At 38.2% G+C, this 16,175-nt stretch overlaps 3 protein-coding genes across 3 annotated transcripts in view; 1 reads left to right on the plus strand and 2 right to left on the minus strand.

Annotated features, from left to right (window-relative positions):
* The first annotated feature begins 856 nt into the window (after window positions 1-856).
* slc25a24 (solute carrier family 25 member 24) lies at window positions 857-10,080 on the plus strand. Its single transcript, XM_037697946.1, has 10 exons — window positions 857-1,079; window positions 2,557-2,683; window positions 2,766-2,853; window positions 5,638-5,749; window positions 7,462-7,620; window positions 7,871-8,023; window positions 8,172-8,279; window positions 8,748-8,915; window positions 9,029-9,179; window positions 9,509-10,080. Exons 1-10 carry the CDS (start codon window positions 897-899, stop codon window positions 9,688-9,690), a joined length of 1,431 nt encoding a protein of 476 aa, XP_037553874.1. The 5' UTR covers window positions 857-896; the 3' UTR covers window positions 9,691-10,080.
* A 1,241-nt stretch (window positions 10,081-11,321) lies between these two features.
* On the minus strand, window positions 11,322-12,616 carry LOC119430418 (transmembrane protein 69). The gene is made up of 3 exons (XM_037697823.1): window positions 12,394-12,616; window positions 12,166-12,207; window positions 11,322-12,056 (listed from the first exon to the last, which is right to left on the minus strand). The coding sequence occupies exons 2-3, from the start codon at window positions 12,205-12,207 to the stop codon at window positions 11,322-11,324; spliced, it is 777 nt and encodes a 258-aa protein (XP_037553751.1). The 5' UTR covers window positions 12,394-12,616.
* A 1,120-nt stretch (window positions 12,617-13,736) lies between these two features.
* Window positions 13,737-16,175, minus strand: part of tm4sf4 (transmembrane 4 L six family member 4) — a 4,962-nt gene continuing 2,523 nt past the window's right edge. The window contains exons 3-5 of the mRNA XM_037697948.1: window positions 14,568-14,719; window positions 13,982-14,168; window positions 13,737-13,866 (exon numbers count right to left, since the gene is read on the minus strand). Coding sequence (XP_037553876.1) covers window positions 13,849-13,866; window positions 13,982-14,168; window positions 14,568-14,719 — 357 coding nt within the window. The 3' untranslated portion in view covers window positions 13,737-13,848. The remainder of the gene's footprint in view (window positions 13,867-13,981; window positions 14,169-14,567; window positions 14,720-16,175) is intronic.

Raw genomic sequence — 16,175 nt, forward strand, 5'->3', positions numbered from 1 at the left:
CTCATTTACAAGAGAGACCTGAGACCTGACAATCAATCATTCCACCAAACTCCAACAAATGTTAGACAGATTTTAGAGTAATTTATATCCACTATATTCAAACCACTCAAATTAAGCATGTATAGCAGCTTTTATGTTAATTATCCTTCATATATATTTTTTTAAATTCCGTTTTATTCTGGAAATTCAAAATATTATATCCACTGTTAGATCTGAAAGATCAGATATAAAAGTGACATTCATCTGTTTTTTTCATTGCGGGGGGGTTAATTATGCAGGGGGTGGTTGAGGGGGCACTCCCCCCATTCCTTTGGTTATTACTCACTGATCTAAAACTGATTGTTAGTCGCATTGACTTTGAACCATAAAGGCGGAATCATATTACGCACACGACAATATGCAAGTGGGAGAAGCGAAACCACACTATCCATAAAGTTGAGATATGCTGGACAAATAAAAGTTTAGGTCAGGACATGAAAAAGGTACATGTGTAAAACAAGTGAAGCAATAAGATCTTTAAAAACTGCAGTAAGTGTTGCTTCACGGATGGGTGTGTCCGTGTAATGAGTGTGCGCGCTGTAAAAGAAGGAGGTCTTCCTTATGCGAACTGAGCTGACGTCTCCACCCTTCTCTCTGCCAGCCCACACCATCCGAAATAAGCTTTTATTTATTATTACAGTTTCATCGTCCACTGTCCTAACTCACGCATACTCCAGTGACTCATGAGGATTTCCTGCGACTTCTCCAGACCGCGTCTTCTTGCAGCCACACGGAAACCTGCTGCGTAAAAGCAGCGGTGCCAACAACTGCAGTTCAGTTCCCGAGCAGTGGAGCTAACTGCTCCTTTTGTGTGTGGAGCTCTGCAGGCCTCTGCGGTTTGATTTCCTGTTTCAAACATGTATCCTGCCGTGAGGAAGCTGTTTTTCACGGACTGTCGGTGCGCAGGAGATGGATCCACGGAGACGTACGAGCAACTGTTCGCCAAGCTGGACACCAACAAGGATGGAATAGTGGATGTTTCCGAGCTGAGGGCAGGCCTGGCTGCGATGGGCATCCAAACCGGGCAGGGAGCAGCTCAGGTAGAGAACAAATAGTTTGTTTAAAGGACTTCATTTTGGACTCAAATGAACAGCCTGCTGTTTCTCCACATGTAAAGCGTTTTAATAAAAAGCTTTAGAGGAAACAACTCCCAGTTCATAAATCTTTGTAAAACCTGTTCTGCACAATGAGTATTGCCCAATCCTCATCACTTTATTCAACAGAATTTGTGCAGAAGTGTAAATGCAAGGGAGAACATTTAATGTACTTTACTCACTTGACTTTAAAACCAGTTAAACCAGTTAAATCAAAACTTGTAACTTAAAAAAAAATGTTACATCACCTGGGATTTCCAGATTTCAGCTTTTTCCATGCACTCCAGAATTATTAGTGAGTTTCTACAATGTTGAGACTTTACTGGAAACTGCAGCTGCTTCACCATCGCTTCTATTTTTGAACATTTTAATTTAGAGATGCCCCGAGCAGGGCGGGTACTGTCAAACTGCTCCTGCTAGTCTGATCAGAATCCAACAGATCTGACGAAGCCTTTTAGTTTTACTGTACAGTTTGTTCCAAGTTTAGCCAGCAATGTTTAAACTCACACTTTAAATAAAGAAAACTGCAAAATAAACAAAAGGAAAGAGTAAATAGAGACGGAACAAGCTTTATGATCATATTTAAGTCATATGTCGTATTTAGAACTTTCATTTTGGTTTTATATCCTTTTTGTTTCCTTGGTCCTTTAAAAATCCCACTACACATTTATGTCAGTAACTGGAGTAATCTGGTTTCTCTGCTGAACAACAGGTTGTGGAAAAAAAGGCACAAAGTGGAACCTAAAAGAGTTCACAGACGACAAAAACTCTTCAAAGTTCAAGTTGTGAACTTGTGTGGGTCGTGGCTCTAAGAGGAAGGTTCCACCTTTACTGCTCAGATAATGTTGATGATCTGTCAAAGTTGTGAGTCAGGAGAAAATGTGAGGAGAGGCTTTGTGTAAAGTTGCTCTCAGACAGTTTTGCTTGCACTGATCTGATAAGCAATAAATCTGTGCCCTGACTGGGTCATACCTAATCTATTAAAGCATTAATCACATGTTGCAGTCCCTTTAGGTATTTATTTATTTTGACAAGCAAGATCATAAATGATTTTTCATTTTGGACTCCACAACAAACTAAGATTTGCACATTTCCATTAAGTTTGGAAAGTATGCAATGAGAAAAAATTGTTAAATTGAAGCAAAGCAGATCATTGAAATTAAAAGAAACATGAAATCTGTTGTGATCATGGGGGAGCAGAGGTCAGGCTCAGTAAAGAAGCAGATGTTTGTGTTACTCTGCCCTCTAGTGGCAGAGCCAAGCAGCTGCTGCTTGAAGAAGAGATGATCGAGTCACCTCGACTTACAGCAGATCTCAAACCTCTCCCTTCACCTCTTCAGGAGGTCAGACACCCAGATGCAGACACGTCAGAGGCGGCAGCTTCAAGAAGCCTGACTCACAAGATGTTGTGTTTTTTCCTCAGAAAATCATTTCCTCCGGAGACCAGAACAAAGACGATGGGCTCAACTTCAACGAGTTCTCCAAGTACCTGAAGGACCACGAGAAGAAGTTACTTCTAACGTTCAAGAGCTTGGACAAAAACGATGATGGTACTGTTCAACATCATGAACTGTATTCTCATTAGTTGTTCGTATTATCTGCTTCAGCTCTACTTTGCATTTATTTGACCAGGTTGCATAGACTACATGGAGATAAAGCAGTCGCTCGCTGATCTGGGGATGGACATCAGCCAGGCGGACGCAAATAAAATCCTTCAAAGGTATTTCAGCTTGTAGTTCTGCAGCCGAAATGAGGGAAATATCTTCACTGATGAAGTAGCTCTGCTGCAAACGCTTGTGGATTTAAAGAACAAACTAGGCGCGTCATAAACTCAAAGTGAAAGTTTAAGAAGCGCAGCTGTAAGCAGCCGAAGCTAAAGGTGGAGACTCGTGCGAGGGGCTGATAACTGACGGGGGCGGGGGTCACATGATAAAGAACTGGTGACACATACGACTTAAAAAAAAAAAGAAGAAGTGTTTATTTATAATCCAAATGCAGCTCAGTTAGGTCCTGATTATTAAAGAACATGAAGAGTGGATTATTTTTAAAGCATCAGTGACTGAAAACAAACCATTTAATCTGTAATGACCGTGAAATGAAACCAAACTGTATTACGCTCATTTACGTGTAAAATAATAATAACGGTGATGATGAGGGGCACGTTACGGGGAGTTTAGCAGGCGCGTTGTGTGGAATGAAGTGTTTCTACACTGAGGTTGTCCTTGAAATGAAGGACGTAAAGTTTCAATAAACAATGTTTTATTTTGACTGTAGGTTTTGAAGAATACCATATTTTTCGGACTATAAGGTGCACTTAAAATCCTTTAATTTAATCAACAGTGAGCCTTATTATATGTATTAATTCTGGTTGTGCTCACTGACCTCAAACTGATTTTATGTGGTTATTGTGAATGAGTTGAATAAAGTTTGACTTATCTGACTGTTTTGTTTCGCTTATTGCGCCTTATAATCCGGTGCACCTTATAGCTCGAAGGCTAAATTATAAAATAAATTAATTATGACCGTACTTTTTGCTTACCACATGCAAAACACATTTTATTGTTAAATCCAGCTTGCACAGTAAAACATTGTGTGTGAAGACTGACTGTATCAGCTGGTGTGCGTCAGTAATTTGTTGTGTTTTGTTCAACTTTCTGGACAGATCTCGGTTTAGACAGTTTATTTTCCGATGCAGTTTAAATTGCAAATGTTTTATCTGCAGCGAGCTCAACTGTCTGTGCTGCATTTAGACAAACATGCAAAAGACGACCCGAGGGATCTGTAGATAAAAAGCAGTAAAGCCTGATGGAATGGCCGTGAGTCACAGAAAGACTCTGTCAGAAAACCACAGGATGATTGATGAGTGACAGCCGGCTCAGCTGACACAGGAAGGAAGTAAAAAAAGGAACAATGGATATTATTTATTATAAAGAAAAATCTGTTTGTATAATTCTAGTTTTAGGTCGTAAAACTTGTTAGTTTGCTTCAACTACAGCACTCTGACTTGGAGATATGAAATCGATTTTTTTTTTTTTGTCCAGAAACTAAACAATATTTAGCAAAACAAAATCAGTCCTGTTCCAGATTTGTGTTTGGTCTCGTTTGTTTCAAGGAAATTTAGTCAACCGTTAAATATTTGCTGTTATTGAAGCTGCTCTCGCTTTGGTTTTTGAAGAGAGTAATATTTTATATTGAAACTTGAAATGTTTCTTAGTGGTCACAGAAACGGAGTTAAAACTTTTTGCATTTCAAGGCTGCATTGTTGCATTTAATTCCATAGTTTATTTTTTCTCCAGGTTTACTCCGGTAGTTTTCCAGATATATCGATACGCAATTAAAAAATGCAGGTATTGTTGTGTATTTATGCCACTTCATAAATGGCATGTTATAAATGTTAAATACAGAATAAATGTTGCGCTCCCGTATCAAGTATTTTGTTTAAGAGGGTTCAATGTCAAAAAAACATCATGCATAATCCATTTCAGCATAATTCTTTTGAATTCAGAGAGTCAGAGTCAGATTTATTGTCATTGCACCGAAGCACAACGAAATTACATTTCAGTACAGCCCATCCGAGAGAAACATAAATAGACATGGGGGGACGGAGGTGTCTGAGGCCGCGGCCTCGTGGGAGGCGCAGCCATTTTTGTTTAGATAAGGAAAAGAGAAACACGAGGGAAGGGGAGGTATAAAAATAAATCATATCTCACACTGTGTCCTACACGGGACATAGCGTGAAAGTTAAAGAAAAAAAAACTGATTACAGAAACAGCAACATACTGATGACATCATAATAAATATATGCATGAGGAAGGCAGACGAAGGCGGTGAGTTTGTCCGTGGACACTGCCCGATAGTTCCATAGTCCTGATAAGGTTGTGCAGCGTCTATCAGCCGGCTCAGCTCTGATACAGGTCCACAGATGTCTTTGGGAAGGGAGCAGGTGGGGAGTGGGGAGCAGAGCTTCTTGTTCACATAACATCCAGGAGAGTTTGAGATAGTTGGTCAATGCAAGGCCAACATGGGGGAGCCAGATTCAGATAACGAGTTATTTTGTGTCAGGCCGACTCTGCCCTATAGTTCTACTGGTACGTCTCTATGGCGACTCCAAACATCCAAATTCTGTGGTCCGCACCGCCGGGCCGAGCTTGTAGCGTCTCCAAGGTTGATTTCTTCCCGCCAGCGAGTTTCAGGAGCCAAGTGGCCTGCGATTCTCAGAAATCACATCCAGCTTACGGCTCAGCTCACACGGGAGTCTGAGTGCTCACCACACGACACAGTCCATGCAGAACGTGATCTTTGTAGTAAAATCATCTTGTTGAGTTCGCTGAAAAATACACACATCTTTGTTGAAATTACTTCCATGACTTTTGAAAACAATCAGAAATTCTAAAAGTCACTTTAAGGAAAGTTATCGCCTCATTGAACCCCAAGTTGTCCAGCTTTCTTGCATCTTTATTAAAAGTTTAGATTTTAAATTAAAATGTGTCTTTCTGTGCTGTAGTATTGACATGAATGGGACCATGACTGTGGACTGGAACGAATGGAGGGAGCACTTCCTGTTTAACCCGGCCACCAGCCTGCAGGAGATCATTCGCTACTGGAAACACTCCACGGTAAGGAAGGAGGGAGCATGTCTTATGAACTGTCCCCTCCATAGTAATTAATGTAAAATAAAGTTAAAGTAGAAATGATGGCTACAGGCTGATGCGAGAGACTTTTGTCCGCAAATCATCTCGTCTGTGTCAACCAGTTCAGAATCTGAGGGAAATGCAGAAAGAAGTGAAGGAGACCAGTTTATTTTTAGATTTAACTGTAAATGTGTAAGAAAATCTGGATTAATTTGTTTTACCAACAGCAATAAAATCTTTCATGTCCAGTTTTAGACATTTAGCCATAAATATGACCATTAGCTTGGACATCCTACATTTCTTTTTTAAATAGGAAAGGTGCTAAAGCTGGATGCTAACAAAGCATTTCTCAGTGAATGGCTAATCTTTGACGTTGCTAACTCTGTTTCCCGGCTCAGCCTCGGTGGATAAATTAACTTGTGCTTTCTAAACTCAGCAGAGACGAGCTAATTTCAGTCTGACCTCTGTGCTGATTAGCTCGTCTCTGGGATTTGGAAGGGATGAGATGGAAGGATGCAAGTTCAGGGTAAGCGGCACAGAGCCGAGTCTGTGAGATTATAGCAGCTGCTGGTGACTGCTATGGCAGGTAGAACTTTCCATCATCTCCAGTGTTCAAGCTGCAGAGCCTTTGTGTTGGTTCGGACTCTCTGTTAGAATCTTGTGACAGGTTCTTGTCAGATTAGGAGGGATATCAGAGCGGGACTGCTCTGCAGCTTGATTAGAAGCTTTGGATGGCCATGGCTCTGCTGCAGCCTCAGCAGCAACAAGCAAACTGGTTTTTCCTTGAACTTGAAGAGGATGGGGGTTTCTATGAGGTGGAGGTTGATATGGTAGGTTCTAATATTGGAACTGGTTAACAGAACGTGCTGGGTACGGTTTTGTTCACTTTGTCTAATGGGAAACTTGCTGAGAGTTAAGACCTGGAAGTGTTCTGTTGTTGGGTCTAAAAATATGCAGAGGAAGAACTTTATTAATGAGCAAATCTAGTGTTTTGAAAATATGTTGCATTATTTTTATTTGTTTAGTTTGCAACTGTATTTTTTTTACATTTATAACAAAACTTAATGTGTTTTGTTGTGTGAAGGCTGATAAAGTCATCCAGCTCATCATTTGATGCTTTTTATTGAGTTTTCTGAGCGTAAAATAAGATGTTGTTTAGAGTTATCTAATATATTTCACAAGATGGTTTATATACTTGTCCTTCAGCTATTCAGTGTTAAAGTACAAAAAACAAAGTTTGTAAGTTTGATCCAGATCATCAGCAGCGTGCAGTGATGTAACGATCGTGACGTCATGGACCTGTAGTTATGTAAGGTTTGGATGAGATGTCTTCTGTCCTGCTGGGCGTTAGGTTAAAGGTGAAGCTTTGCTGAAAATAACAAAACACCCCCACAAAAAAAAAAAAAAAAAAATCATAGGTTATATTCACATTTGAACGGTGGCGAAGATGAAATGAAAAAGCTTCAGCCTGCTTTGGTTTTTGATTGACATTTAACATCTTGTAAGTTACAAAAGGTACAGGAATGTTTTCATCTCGATTTTAAAGATGCAAAATCAAATTATAACTAATCTTTGTTTTAGCTTTTTGTATGTTTATTAACATAAATATAATCACCTGATTTCTCTATAATCTTGTTAATTTGACGCCACTGCCTGCAGCAAATGTAAAAATGATTCATTAAACTTCTTGTTGCTAGGTTCTGGATATTGGTGACAGTCTTGCCATCCCGGATGAGTTCACGGAGGAGGAGAAGACGACCGGTGTGTGGTGGAAGCAGCTGACAGCGGGGGCCATGGCGGGTGCTGTGTCGCGCACAGGAACTGCCCCTCTGGACAGAATGAAGGTCTTCTTGCAGGTGGGGCAGCATTTGTTCATCTTTAGATCTCCAGTTTCACATTTAGGCGTCCTTTCTGTTCCAGTTTTTCTATAAATAAATTGTATCAATGTTTCAAAGCGTTCCTTTGAACTTTTTGTTTGTGGGACCTGTGCTCTTAAAAGCTGTGGGACTTTGATTATTTTAGATTTTGAAATATTTTACTTGCTGTCTGAAATGGATTTTTTCTGTAAAAGTTGTGACTAATTGGCACAAATGTTTTTATTTTCAGGTTCATTCTTCTAAGAGCAACAAAATCAGCCTGGTGGGTGGTTTTAAGCAAATGTTAAAGGAAGGAGGAGCGGCATCGTTGTGGAGAGGAAATGGTGTCAACGTCCTAAAGATTGCTCCTGAGACAGCCATTAAATTCATGGCTTATGAACAGGTGAATACTTTGCACCCGTCTGGACAGGTTTTTAGCATAGAGTTCGTTTTTTTTTATTTGTGAAATTATGCTGCGGTCTTGCTTTTCATTAAATGATTCTGAATTTGTTGCTGCATTATCATGAATTTATGTGGCTGTGTGTCATCAGTATAAGAAGCTGCTGTCCAGTGAACCAGGGAAAATCCGGACCCATGAGAGGTTCATGGCAGGGTCACTGGCTGGAGCCTCAGCGCAAACTGCCATCTACCCCATGGAGGTGAGCAGAGACGAAGGATGGGCTGCTCACATCCGTTCTATTTATAATCTTCTTGTGGTTGTGTCCAAACGTAGAAACTTACAGTAAATTAACCAGGAAACAGAAATCTGTGCTTTTTTTTAAACTCAACTCTTCATCTACATGTGAACAAGACACAGCAAACGCCACTTGAGGCAACAAATCATCTCCACCCTTCCACCCTTTACATCTTGGAGGTGCTCATCCTCCGTTGCTTCACACTGAGCTGCAGACAAGCTTTGAAATAATTTGAAAGAGATGTGGAATCTTTCATTTAGATAAAAACCACTCGGTATGATTTTTAGTAATAAAAAAAAAATGTGTGAAAATGGCGTGACCGATCACCAAGACGACGTTTAGATGGCGGTGTTTAAGCTTCAACAGCTGTCTGTGGCAAAATGTTTATTACAAAGTGCTGATTTGTCTTATCGTCATCTTTTGTCTCTTCAGGTGATGAAAACACGTCTGACGTTGAGGAAAACTGGACAATACTCAGGAATGTTTGACTGTGCCAAGAAAATCCTGAAGCGGGAGGGGGTAAAGGCTTTTTATAAGGGCTACATTCCCAATATTCTGGGCATCATTCCCTACGCGGGGATAGATCTGGCAGTGTACGAGGTACGTGGTGATGAATTGTGCTCATCTGGATACATTTGAATGGTTTTAGGTCATTTGGCCAAATAAGATGTTTCGATGCTAATGGGCTTTGAACAATTATTTTTTTAAATCAGAGTTTAAAGAACCTCTGGTTATCAAAATATGCCAAAGACACAGCAAACCCAGGTGTTCTGGTGCTGCTGGGCTGTGGTACCATCTCCAGCACCTGTGGCCAGTTGGCAAGCTACCCGTTGGCGCTGATCCGTACTCGCATGCAGGCCCAAGGTAAATGGAACCTTATCTATTTTTTAAATAATTACAGTATCAGCATTCAGCTTGTGGTCACATGGTTTTACCAGGAGGTGGCACAGCACAGGAAACATGAGTGAAACTGCACGACTCGTGCCGTTTCCATGAATATTCAGATTAAAAAAACCTAGTTGGCTCACCAAGTTGAGGAATAAGCTCAGTTTGGATTTTTGAGCCAGAAAACCTACAGATGTGTTGAATCTAGTTTATATGTATGTCTCCAAATCTAAACAAGTGTAAAACATGTTAGTCGAATATTTAGAGCTGTTTTCTTTCATCATGTAATGACATTTTTTTTTTTGTAGCTTCTGTCGAGGGATCGGAGCAGATGCCAATGGGTCACATGATAAAGAAGATCCTGGACAAAGAAGGCTTCTTTGGACTTTACCGTGGCATCCTGCCCAATTTCATGAAGGTCATACCAGCGGTCAGCATCAGCTATGTGGTGTACGAGTACACACGATCCGCCTTGGGTATCCAGAAGTAGGCAGCAGACCCATCCATTTCCACTTGTTTATTATTATTTTTTTATAAATATTCAAATAATCCCATTCCATTTTCCACCTTTTAAAAAAAGTTGTTGCACCCAGAGATCACCAAAGTTTGGACTTGAATGAATGCAGATGGTTTAACACCATGCAGTGCAAGCATCCGGGTTCCAAATGGACATTTTGAGTGCAGATTGTTTATAAAAGACCCAAAGCTTTAAATGCTCCAACATGTCTGTTGTAAAAAGGCTTCAAATTATATAAAGAGTAATCTTTGGTTTGAGTGAAAATTCAAAATCTTATGTAACAGAAATGTCATAAAGTTGTTTATTTAACAAAAAAACATCTAATTGTTACTTGGTTGAAAGTTAAAGCCACCACCTGCTGTTTTTTTTTTTTTTTTAAGCCAACTGAACCAAAAATTTAAAAAGTCACAATATTCCATAACTTTACAGACACTTTAAGATTATTTAAGATGTCAACTGGGAGTAGTGTCACTCAGAAATTTGAGGAAAAAAAAAAGTGCAATACTGAAGTAAAGGAAAGTAATATCACACTAGTGTTCATGTGGAAGGTCTTTGCACATGTGGTAAAAGATGAAATGTGCCTTACGTGTTTTTCTCAGATATCTGTGGCCTCTGCTTCCTCCCATTTCTCTTGCCTTGAATTCCAAAAAGTTGGTGCATGGATGCTGGTGTTTACAGTAATAAACCTTTTACAAAACAATGTGTATTTTAATTTATTTGGATGTCTTTACTGTTTAATGTATGAGTTATGCAGCTCAACAGACTTTCACGATCATTAAACTTCCTGTAATGTGAAAGTTTAGCTGTTAGCTTGTCAGGTGATCTTGTTGGCCACCCGAGTCTCTAAGAAGAGATTACGGTACTCCCGTTTAGAAATTATGCAATAACCTTTTCTCAAGTCACTTCTGACTTCAGCTGTCTGATCACAACTGTGTAAATGGACAAATTGATAATGGATCGGCTCATTTACTGAGCAAAGACTGAATAGCTGTTTCAGTAAATGGTTACTTGTTTAATAATAATAATAATAAGTGTAATATGTAATTGCAGTTTAGTTAGGTGATAAAATGATGGTATTTTTTATTGTTTTTTTGGTTGTGCTCTGTATAAGTTGTTAAAGGTTCAGTATATTTTTATTGATTTTCTCTTGGTTGTTGCTAGATTGGATCAGCTGTAAGGATAAAACTAAACGTCACTAACCAACAGTAAATGTCTGTTCCCATCCTAAATCCAGTTATCTGTAAAGAATATCAAAATCCTTAACTGTCCATTCCTCATGCCAGTATTTACAAAATCCATAACAAAGGCCTTTCTTATTCTGATTAGAAATGTTTACATATGCATGCATATTTTATTTTTAACATAAGAACTTTAAATACAAGTATATATATGAAAAAAAAACATTTAGATTAAGAGTAAACATAATTTATTTGCATTTCAAAGATCCCCCAAAAGGTGGGAGGCACATGTAATTATAGACTATTTTAATATTCCTTAAAATGAGTACACATGCAGCTATTTTATTTTTGTTTTATATCTGAAGGAGAAGGACATGTTTACACAAAACACAACTTCTTAAATCATCCAAGTAAGATGACAAGATCCTAAAACCCTTTAGTTCTCAACAATGGGTTCTTTTCTGGAAAGAATTTAAGCAGCAGAAAAGGAAGCACCAGAGAACAGAATGCCACAATGGTCATGATGATGCGTATGGCCTTAAACCAGCTAGGGTAAGTCGGCAGCAGAGACACATCATAATGCAGTGCAATTCCAAATCCCAAGACGGCCATGGTGGCTGCAACAGCAATGTTGTCAGTCATCAACATGGTTATACAGCCTAACAGGCAAGGAACCACACTATTAGACAGGTTTATCCAGTCAGGCTTGGCTGGGCTGCTTTCAGGAAGTGCAAATCCCCACCGAGCTCCACCCAGGAAGGAAATCATGGAGGCAGCATAGGCTACCTGGGCGTAATGCAGCTGCGGGTAGTAAGTCTCAGTTCCAGATATGATCAGAATTGAGGAGACAAAGGGGATCATCCCAGCAAACCCCAGGATAAGAGCAGGTTTGGGTCCTTCAAACAAGTGCTTCAGGTCTGAATTTGGGAAAAGGGGTTCAGGGGGTGCACGCTTCTTCAGCCTCACTGCAGAACAGTGAACATACTGATTCCTCACCTCAAACAAAGCATTATGAGTTTGTGTCCTCTGGAAGAGTCCACTAAGACAATGAGATTTTAATTGTCCAGTGTCCCTCTTTGAGGAGCAGGAGGCAGATCCACCAGAAGCTCCCGTCAGGACTGATGTCCAACATCTTTGTGGAGGATGGGCCCTTTGCAGAACCTAATTTTAAGATAAAAAAACAGGACAAAAACAAAAAATATATATTTTGAAAATACAAATTATTATGTGAGCAATATATCTTGTGGGGTCAAAATAATTAGTTTGTTACCCTCTGGGCTGCAAAGGTGCTTCTTAATACAGCAGAGAGCATCTAAGAAAAGAAAAAAAGAACAATATTTACTGGATAAATCTCTTGACATTAAGAAAGTGTAAATCAAGATTTACGAAATAAAAAATTATACAAATGATAGATCTAATTATAAACAATTTATAACTTTAAAACTTATGAACTAGAATTAAATACTGACAATACATCAAGGGTAAATTAAAGACTGACCTGCACAGGAACACACACGTTAAGTTAAATCGTGCGCCGCCAACAAGTCACCGAAAGACGAGCGTAACTCGATTAAAAAAATAGTCTGCTCGTATAACATAAAGCCACTCTTCATAAATGCGAACACGGTATTTATCTCCTTATCAGTTCGCAAACAAAATCACTGTTTTATTTCTTGTCTTCCACTCAGATGTTATACGCGATTTCAGTTATGGCTTAACTGGTACGCGGCTTAATCTTTCCGTGGTAGTCCATGACCAGAACAATAGTTCCGCGAATAAAACAACCCACGACGAATATTCCTTAATGAATTAATGAAATGAAAACTCTAATAAGAGCAATTAATGAATACCTAATTTGGTGTACGATAAATAACAATGCAAGAAGCATTTATTTCCTTTATTGCTAAAACCAAACTTTTTTTTTTTCTTTTGGGGGGGGGGGGAGTGCAAAACATTAAACATTAAAATTGAAATTCGTGTTGAGTCCAAGTGAAAAAAAAGAAAAGAAACATGGCCTACATATATATTCGTATATATATTCATATATATATACATATATATATATTTATATATTTATATGTGTCTGTGTGTGTGTTGTATACACGCACACATGAGCTCCAACAGAAGGATTTTGCATGAACAAATGTTATTTATTATTTTATTTAATTACATTTTTTGTCAGATACAAGGACAGTCAAAGTGGTTAATTTAAATAGGAACTTTTAAATTTTAGCATTTCTTGTCACTGTTGTTAACTGTTGTAATTTGATTACTTAGTGAGTCAGGATTCAATATAGACACCTTTTTTACTGTGAACTTAAAAAAAAAAAAAAATCAACTTTATTAGCCCGCCAATCAGGTTAAAATCCCATAAAATATCATGCAAAAAAAAGAGACAAAAACTGTACTGTACTTATGGAATGTATTTCTATAAAATAGTAGATTAAACAAAATGTCCAAGGTTTTTTTTTGTTAACAGTTTGGTAGATGGACAATTTGAAGAGCATTTGTGAAATGTTTGGTGGCCACTAGGGGGCAGTCATGAAGCTGGAGTACTCATGAAAAAAATTAATCAATAAACAGTACTGTAATTAAAGTGATATAAGAGAGCTAGTTCTGACAAAACAAAACAAACAACGATAAATAAAATGAAACTAAATAAATACATATGGCAGGAGAAAAATCATTAAATATAGTGGATAGCTGGGAAATTTTGTGTCAACAGATGAACAATTATTTTTGATGAATACAAACAGAGCCATAATTGCTTTCTTAAGAGTATATGGCAACCCTTAAAAAGCTCTATCATTTCAACAGTGTTTTAAGATCACGCACTGTAATCAACAAGCTTTTATTCAGAAACATAAATGTACATCAAAGAGATCAAATGAAAAAGCCGTCCTCAGGAAACAGAATAAATAAAGAAAAGACTGGCTTCAGCCACAGGAGGTGCTTATACGGCCCCATCACTCTGAAAGACAAACATTATTAACATTTTCATGTGTCTGGTAGTCATACTTTGACCAAATAGTTGTGTTTTAAAATGTTAAGAGCTGAAAACATCACTTATCAGATTGGATACTGACCCCTCCACAGCAGCCACAGCAGTCTCCACACAGAGCCCCCAGCAGACCATTCACTACCTGTATGGCACACAGTGCAATCTGGATCAAACCCATCACCAGCAGCACAGAGAACAGAGACAAATGCCAGGATACCACATTCTTTGGCTCTATGCAGTAATCCCACAGGTATTTATTGGACAGGTAATCCCTGCTGAGGTAAAAGAGGAAAAGAGACAGTTTGTTTTTTAGTCTGCACACACTCATCTTTTAAACACCAGGTAATCAAGTCCATTGTTAATGTAACTATATATATTTTCTTTCTTTGTCAGAGAATAACACCAAAAGTAGCACCATTACTATTAATTGGTACATTTGTTAAAACAATTATCTTAAATGTTAGTTTAGCATTTTGTTCAGGACAACACTTGCAGTACGAGAACTTATTACATCTTATGTAGAACTTATATCAAGTTACATTCACCTTCACTGACATAGCCAAAATTAATTTGCAGCAACAAAAGGAACAATGAAAAACTAAAGCCTTATATTGGTGTTCAAACTCAGAATTATCTCTTGTGCAAATATGTTGCAAATTTGTTTGCCTTACCCATTTGCAAAGGGCTGAGTCCATGTTGTTTCGTTGGTGCTAGTGTCGTTAAAGAGACAGAGAGGTCCTTGACTGATGGCCACACCAGACACAACGACTGAGTAACCTGCACCCAAAACGCCAACAGCTGCAAACAGTATAGAGCTCAACATCTAGATTGAGACAAAAAAAAGGTGCGATAAATGCAAAATACATAACATTTGATTTATGCTTTTTGGGAGCTTAAGCTGTGCAATAAATATTACATAAACCTGGCAAATTGAATTATTTTTCTTTACAAAAATATATATATTAAGGTAGTTTGAGTGGTTTAAAATTTTTGTTATAACCTTTGAGTTAAAAACAAACACAAACAACATAAGGCAGACTAAGCCATTATAATTACTAGTCTGCATTGAAAGTGAGAGGTAGCAATGAAAACCTTTCTCCAATACATGCAGACAAGTGCAAAACATATTCTTAGATAAGCCACTCATCCTTCATCTTTCAAAAGCAAACTGAAGAGTTAAATCATAGTAAACATTTACTAATACTATTTTTAGTTCTGACCAAACTTTTAAATACTGCAGTTGCTGATGGGTTGGGAAACACAACTCTTTTTATAACGAAATTTGCATAATTTATAACTTAGGATATGTTTGTGTTGTGAATATTTCTTTTGTTGTACATTTGTTTATGATTTTTTTGCAGCTATCCATCCTTTTTCTTTGCCTGCGTTTCCAGGGTAAAATGGGAGCTGGCGCTGATCTCCAGCAGTCATTGTATGAAAGGTGAGTTACACGCCTGGACACATGATGCTAAAACAGATGTCAGACTATAAAGCATTTCTTTGCACTTTATAATTTGTTGTTCTATGTCATATTGTATACTGTTTATCATATTGTATGAAATCATATGATGCATTGCTTTGCATCATAAACATAATAAGCATTTGGTTTCTAGTTGAACCTGTCAAGTTGCAAAAAAAAGTTTTTTAGTTTGAACCATCAAGCAAATAACTAACTAACTGATGCACTTTAAACTCTAAAGCAGTATTTATTTGTGCATGTGCAAGGTATTAGTTGTGAACTTGACTTCCACAAAGCAGTAGTGTAGCTGTGAATGTGTATGTGTTATTGCAAAGACTATTTTGCTCATTTTTTCCTCAGACCTACACATTCCTCATTGATCCGGGTGTGTGTCTGATAGCACAATGCTAGCTTTGTGTCAAAACTCCTGTGAAACTCCCATCGGGGCAAATGTGTGACTTTTATTGGATTTTCATTAATGTCTGCAACAGATCTTTGTGTGTTTGCATTATCACATTTATAGCTGAGTAAACGATGGAGGGTGTGTACACGGCACCGTTCTGTTTGCTTTCCATTGCATCCTCAGCCTTGTGTGGCTCTACAGTTAACAGGGGATATGCAATAAAACATCAAATGATGGAGGAAGTTTTTTAAATTATATTATTTTATTATTTTAAAGAGCATGAACGAGCATACTGTATTTTTCAGGCTATAAGGCACATTAAGCAAAACAAGTTCATTTTGACAGATTTTTGAGCACCGTGTACCACATAAAATCGGTTCGTGGTCAGTAAGCACAACCAGAATTAATACATCAGGT

This window comes from Nematolebias whitei, chromosome 3 (genome assembly GCF_014905685.2).
Source record: "Nematolebias whitei isolate Nwh7 chromosome 3, NemWhi1, whole genome shotgun sequence".
NCBI lineage: Eukaryota > Metazoa > Chordata > Actinopteri > Cyprinodontiformes > Rivulidae > Nematolebias > Nematolebias whitei.

Coding starts and splice junctions, on each gene's coding strand:
- slc25a24 (XM_037697946.1), top strand. CDS start 897: ATGTATCCTGCCGTGAGGAAGCTGTTTTTCACGGACTGTCGGTGCGCA. Junction 5,750..7,461: donor GCTACTGGAAACACTCCACG/GTAAGGAAGGAG, acceptor TCTTGTTGCTAG/GTTCTGGATATTGGTGACAG. Junction 9,180..9,508: donor TACTCGCATGCAGGCCCAAG/GTAAATGGAACC, acceptor TTTTTTTTGTAG/CTTCTGTCGAGGGATCGGAG.
- LOC119430418 (XM_037697823.1), bottom strand. CDS start 12,207: ATGCTCTCTGCTGTATTAAGAAGCACCTTTGCAGCCCAGAGG. Junction 12,057..12,165: donor GCACCTTTGCAGCCCAGAGG/GTAACAAACTAA, acceptor TCTTAAAATTAG/GTTCTGCAAAGGGCCCATCC.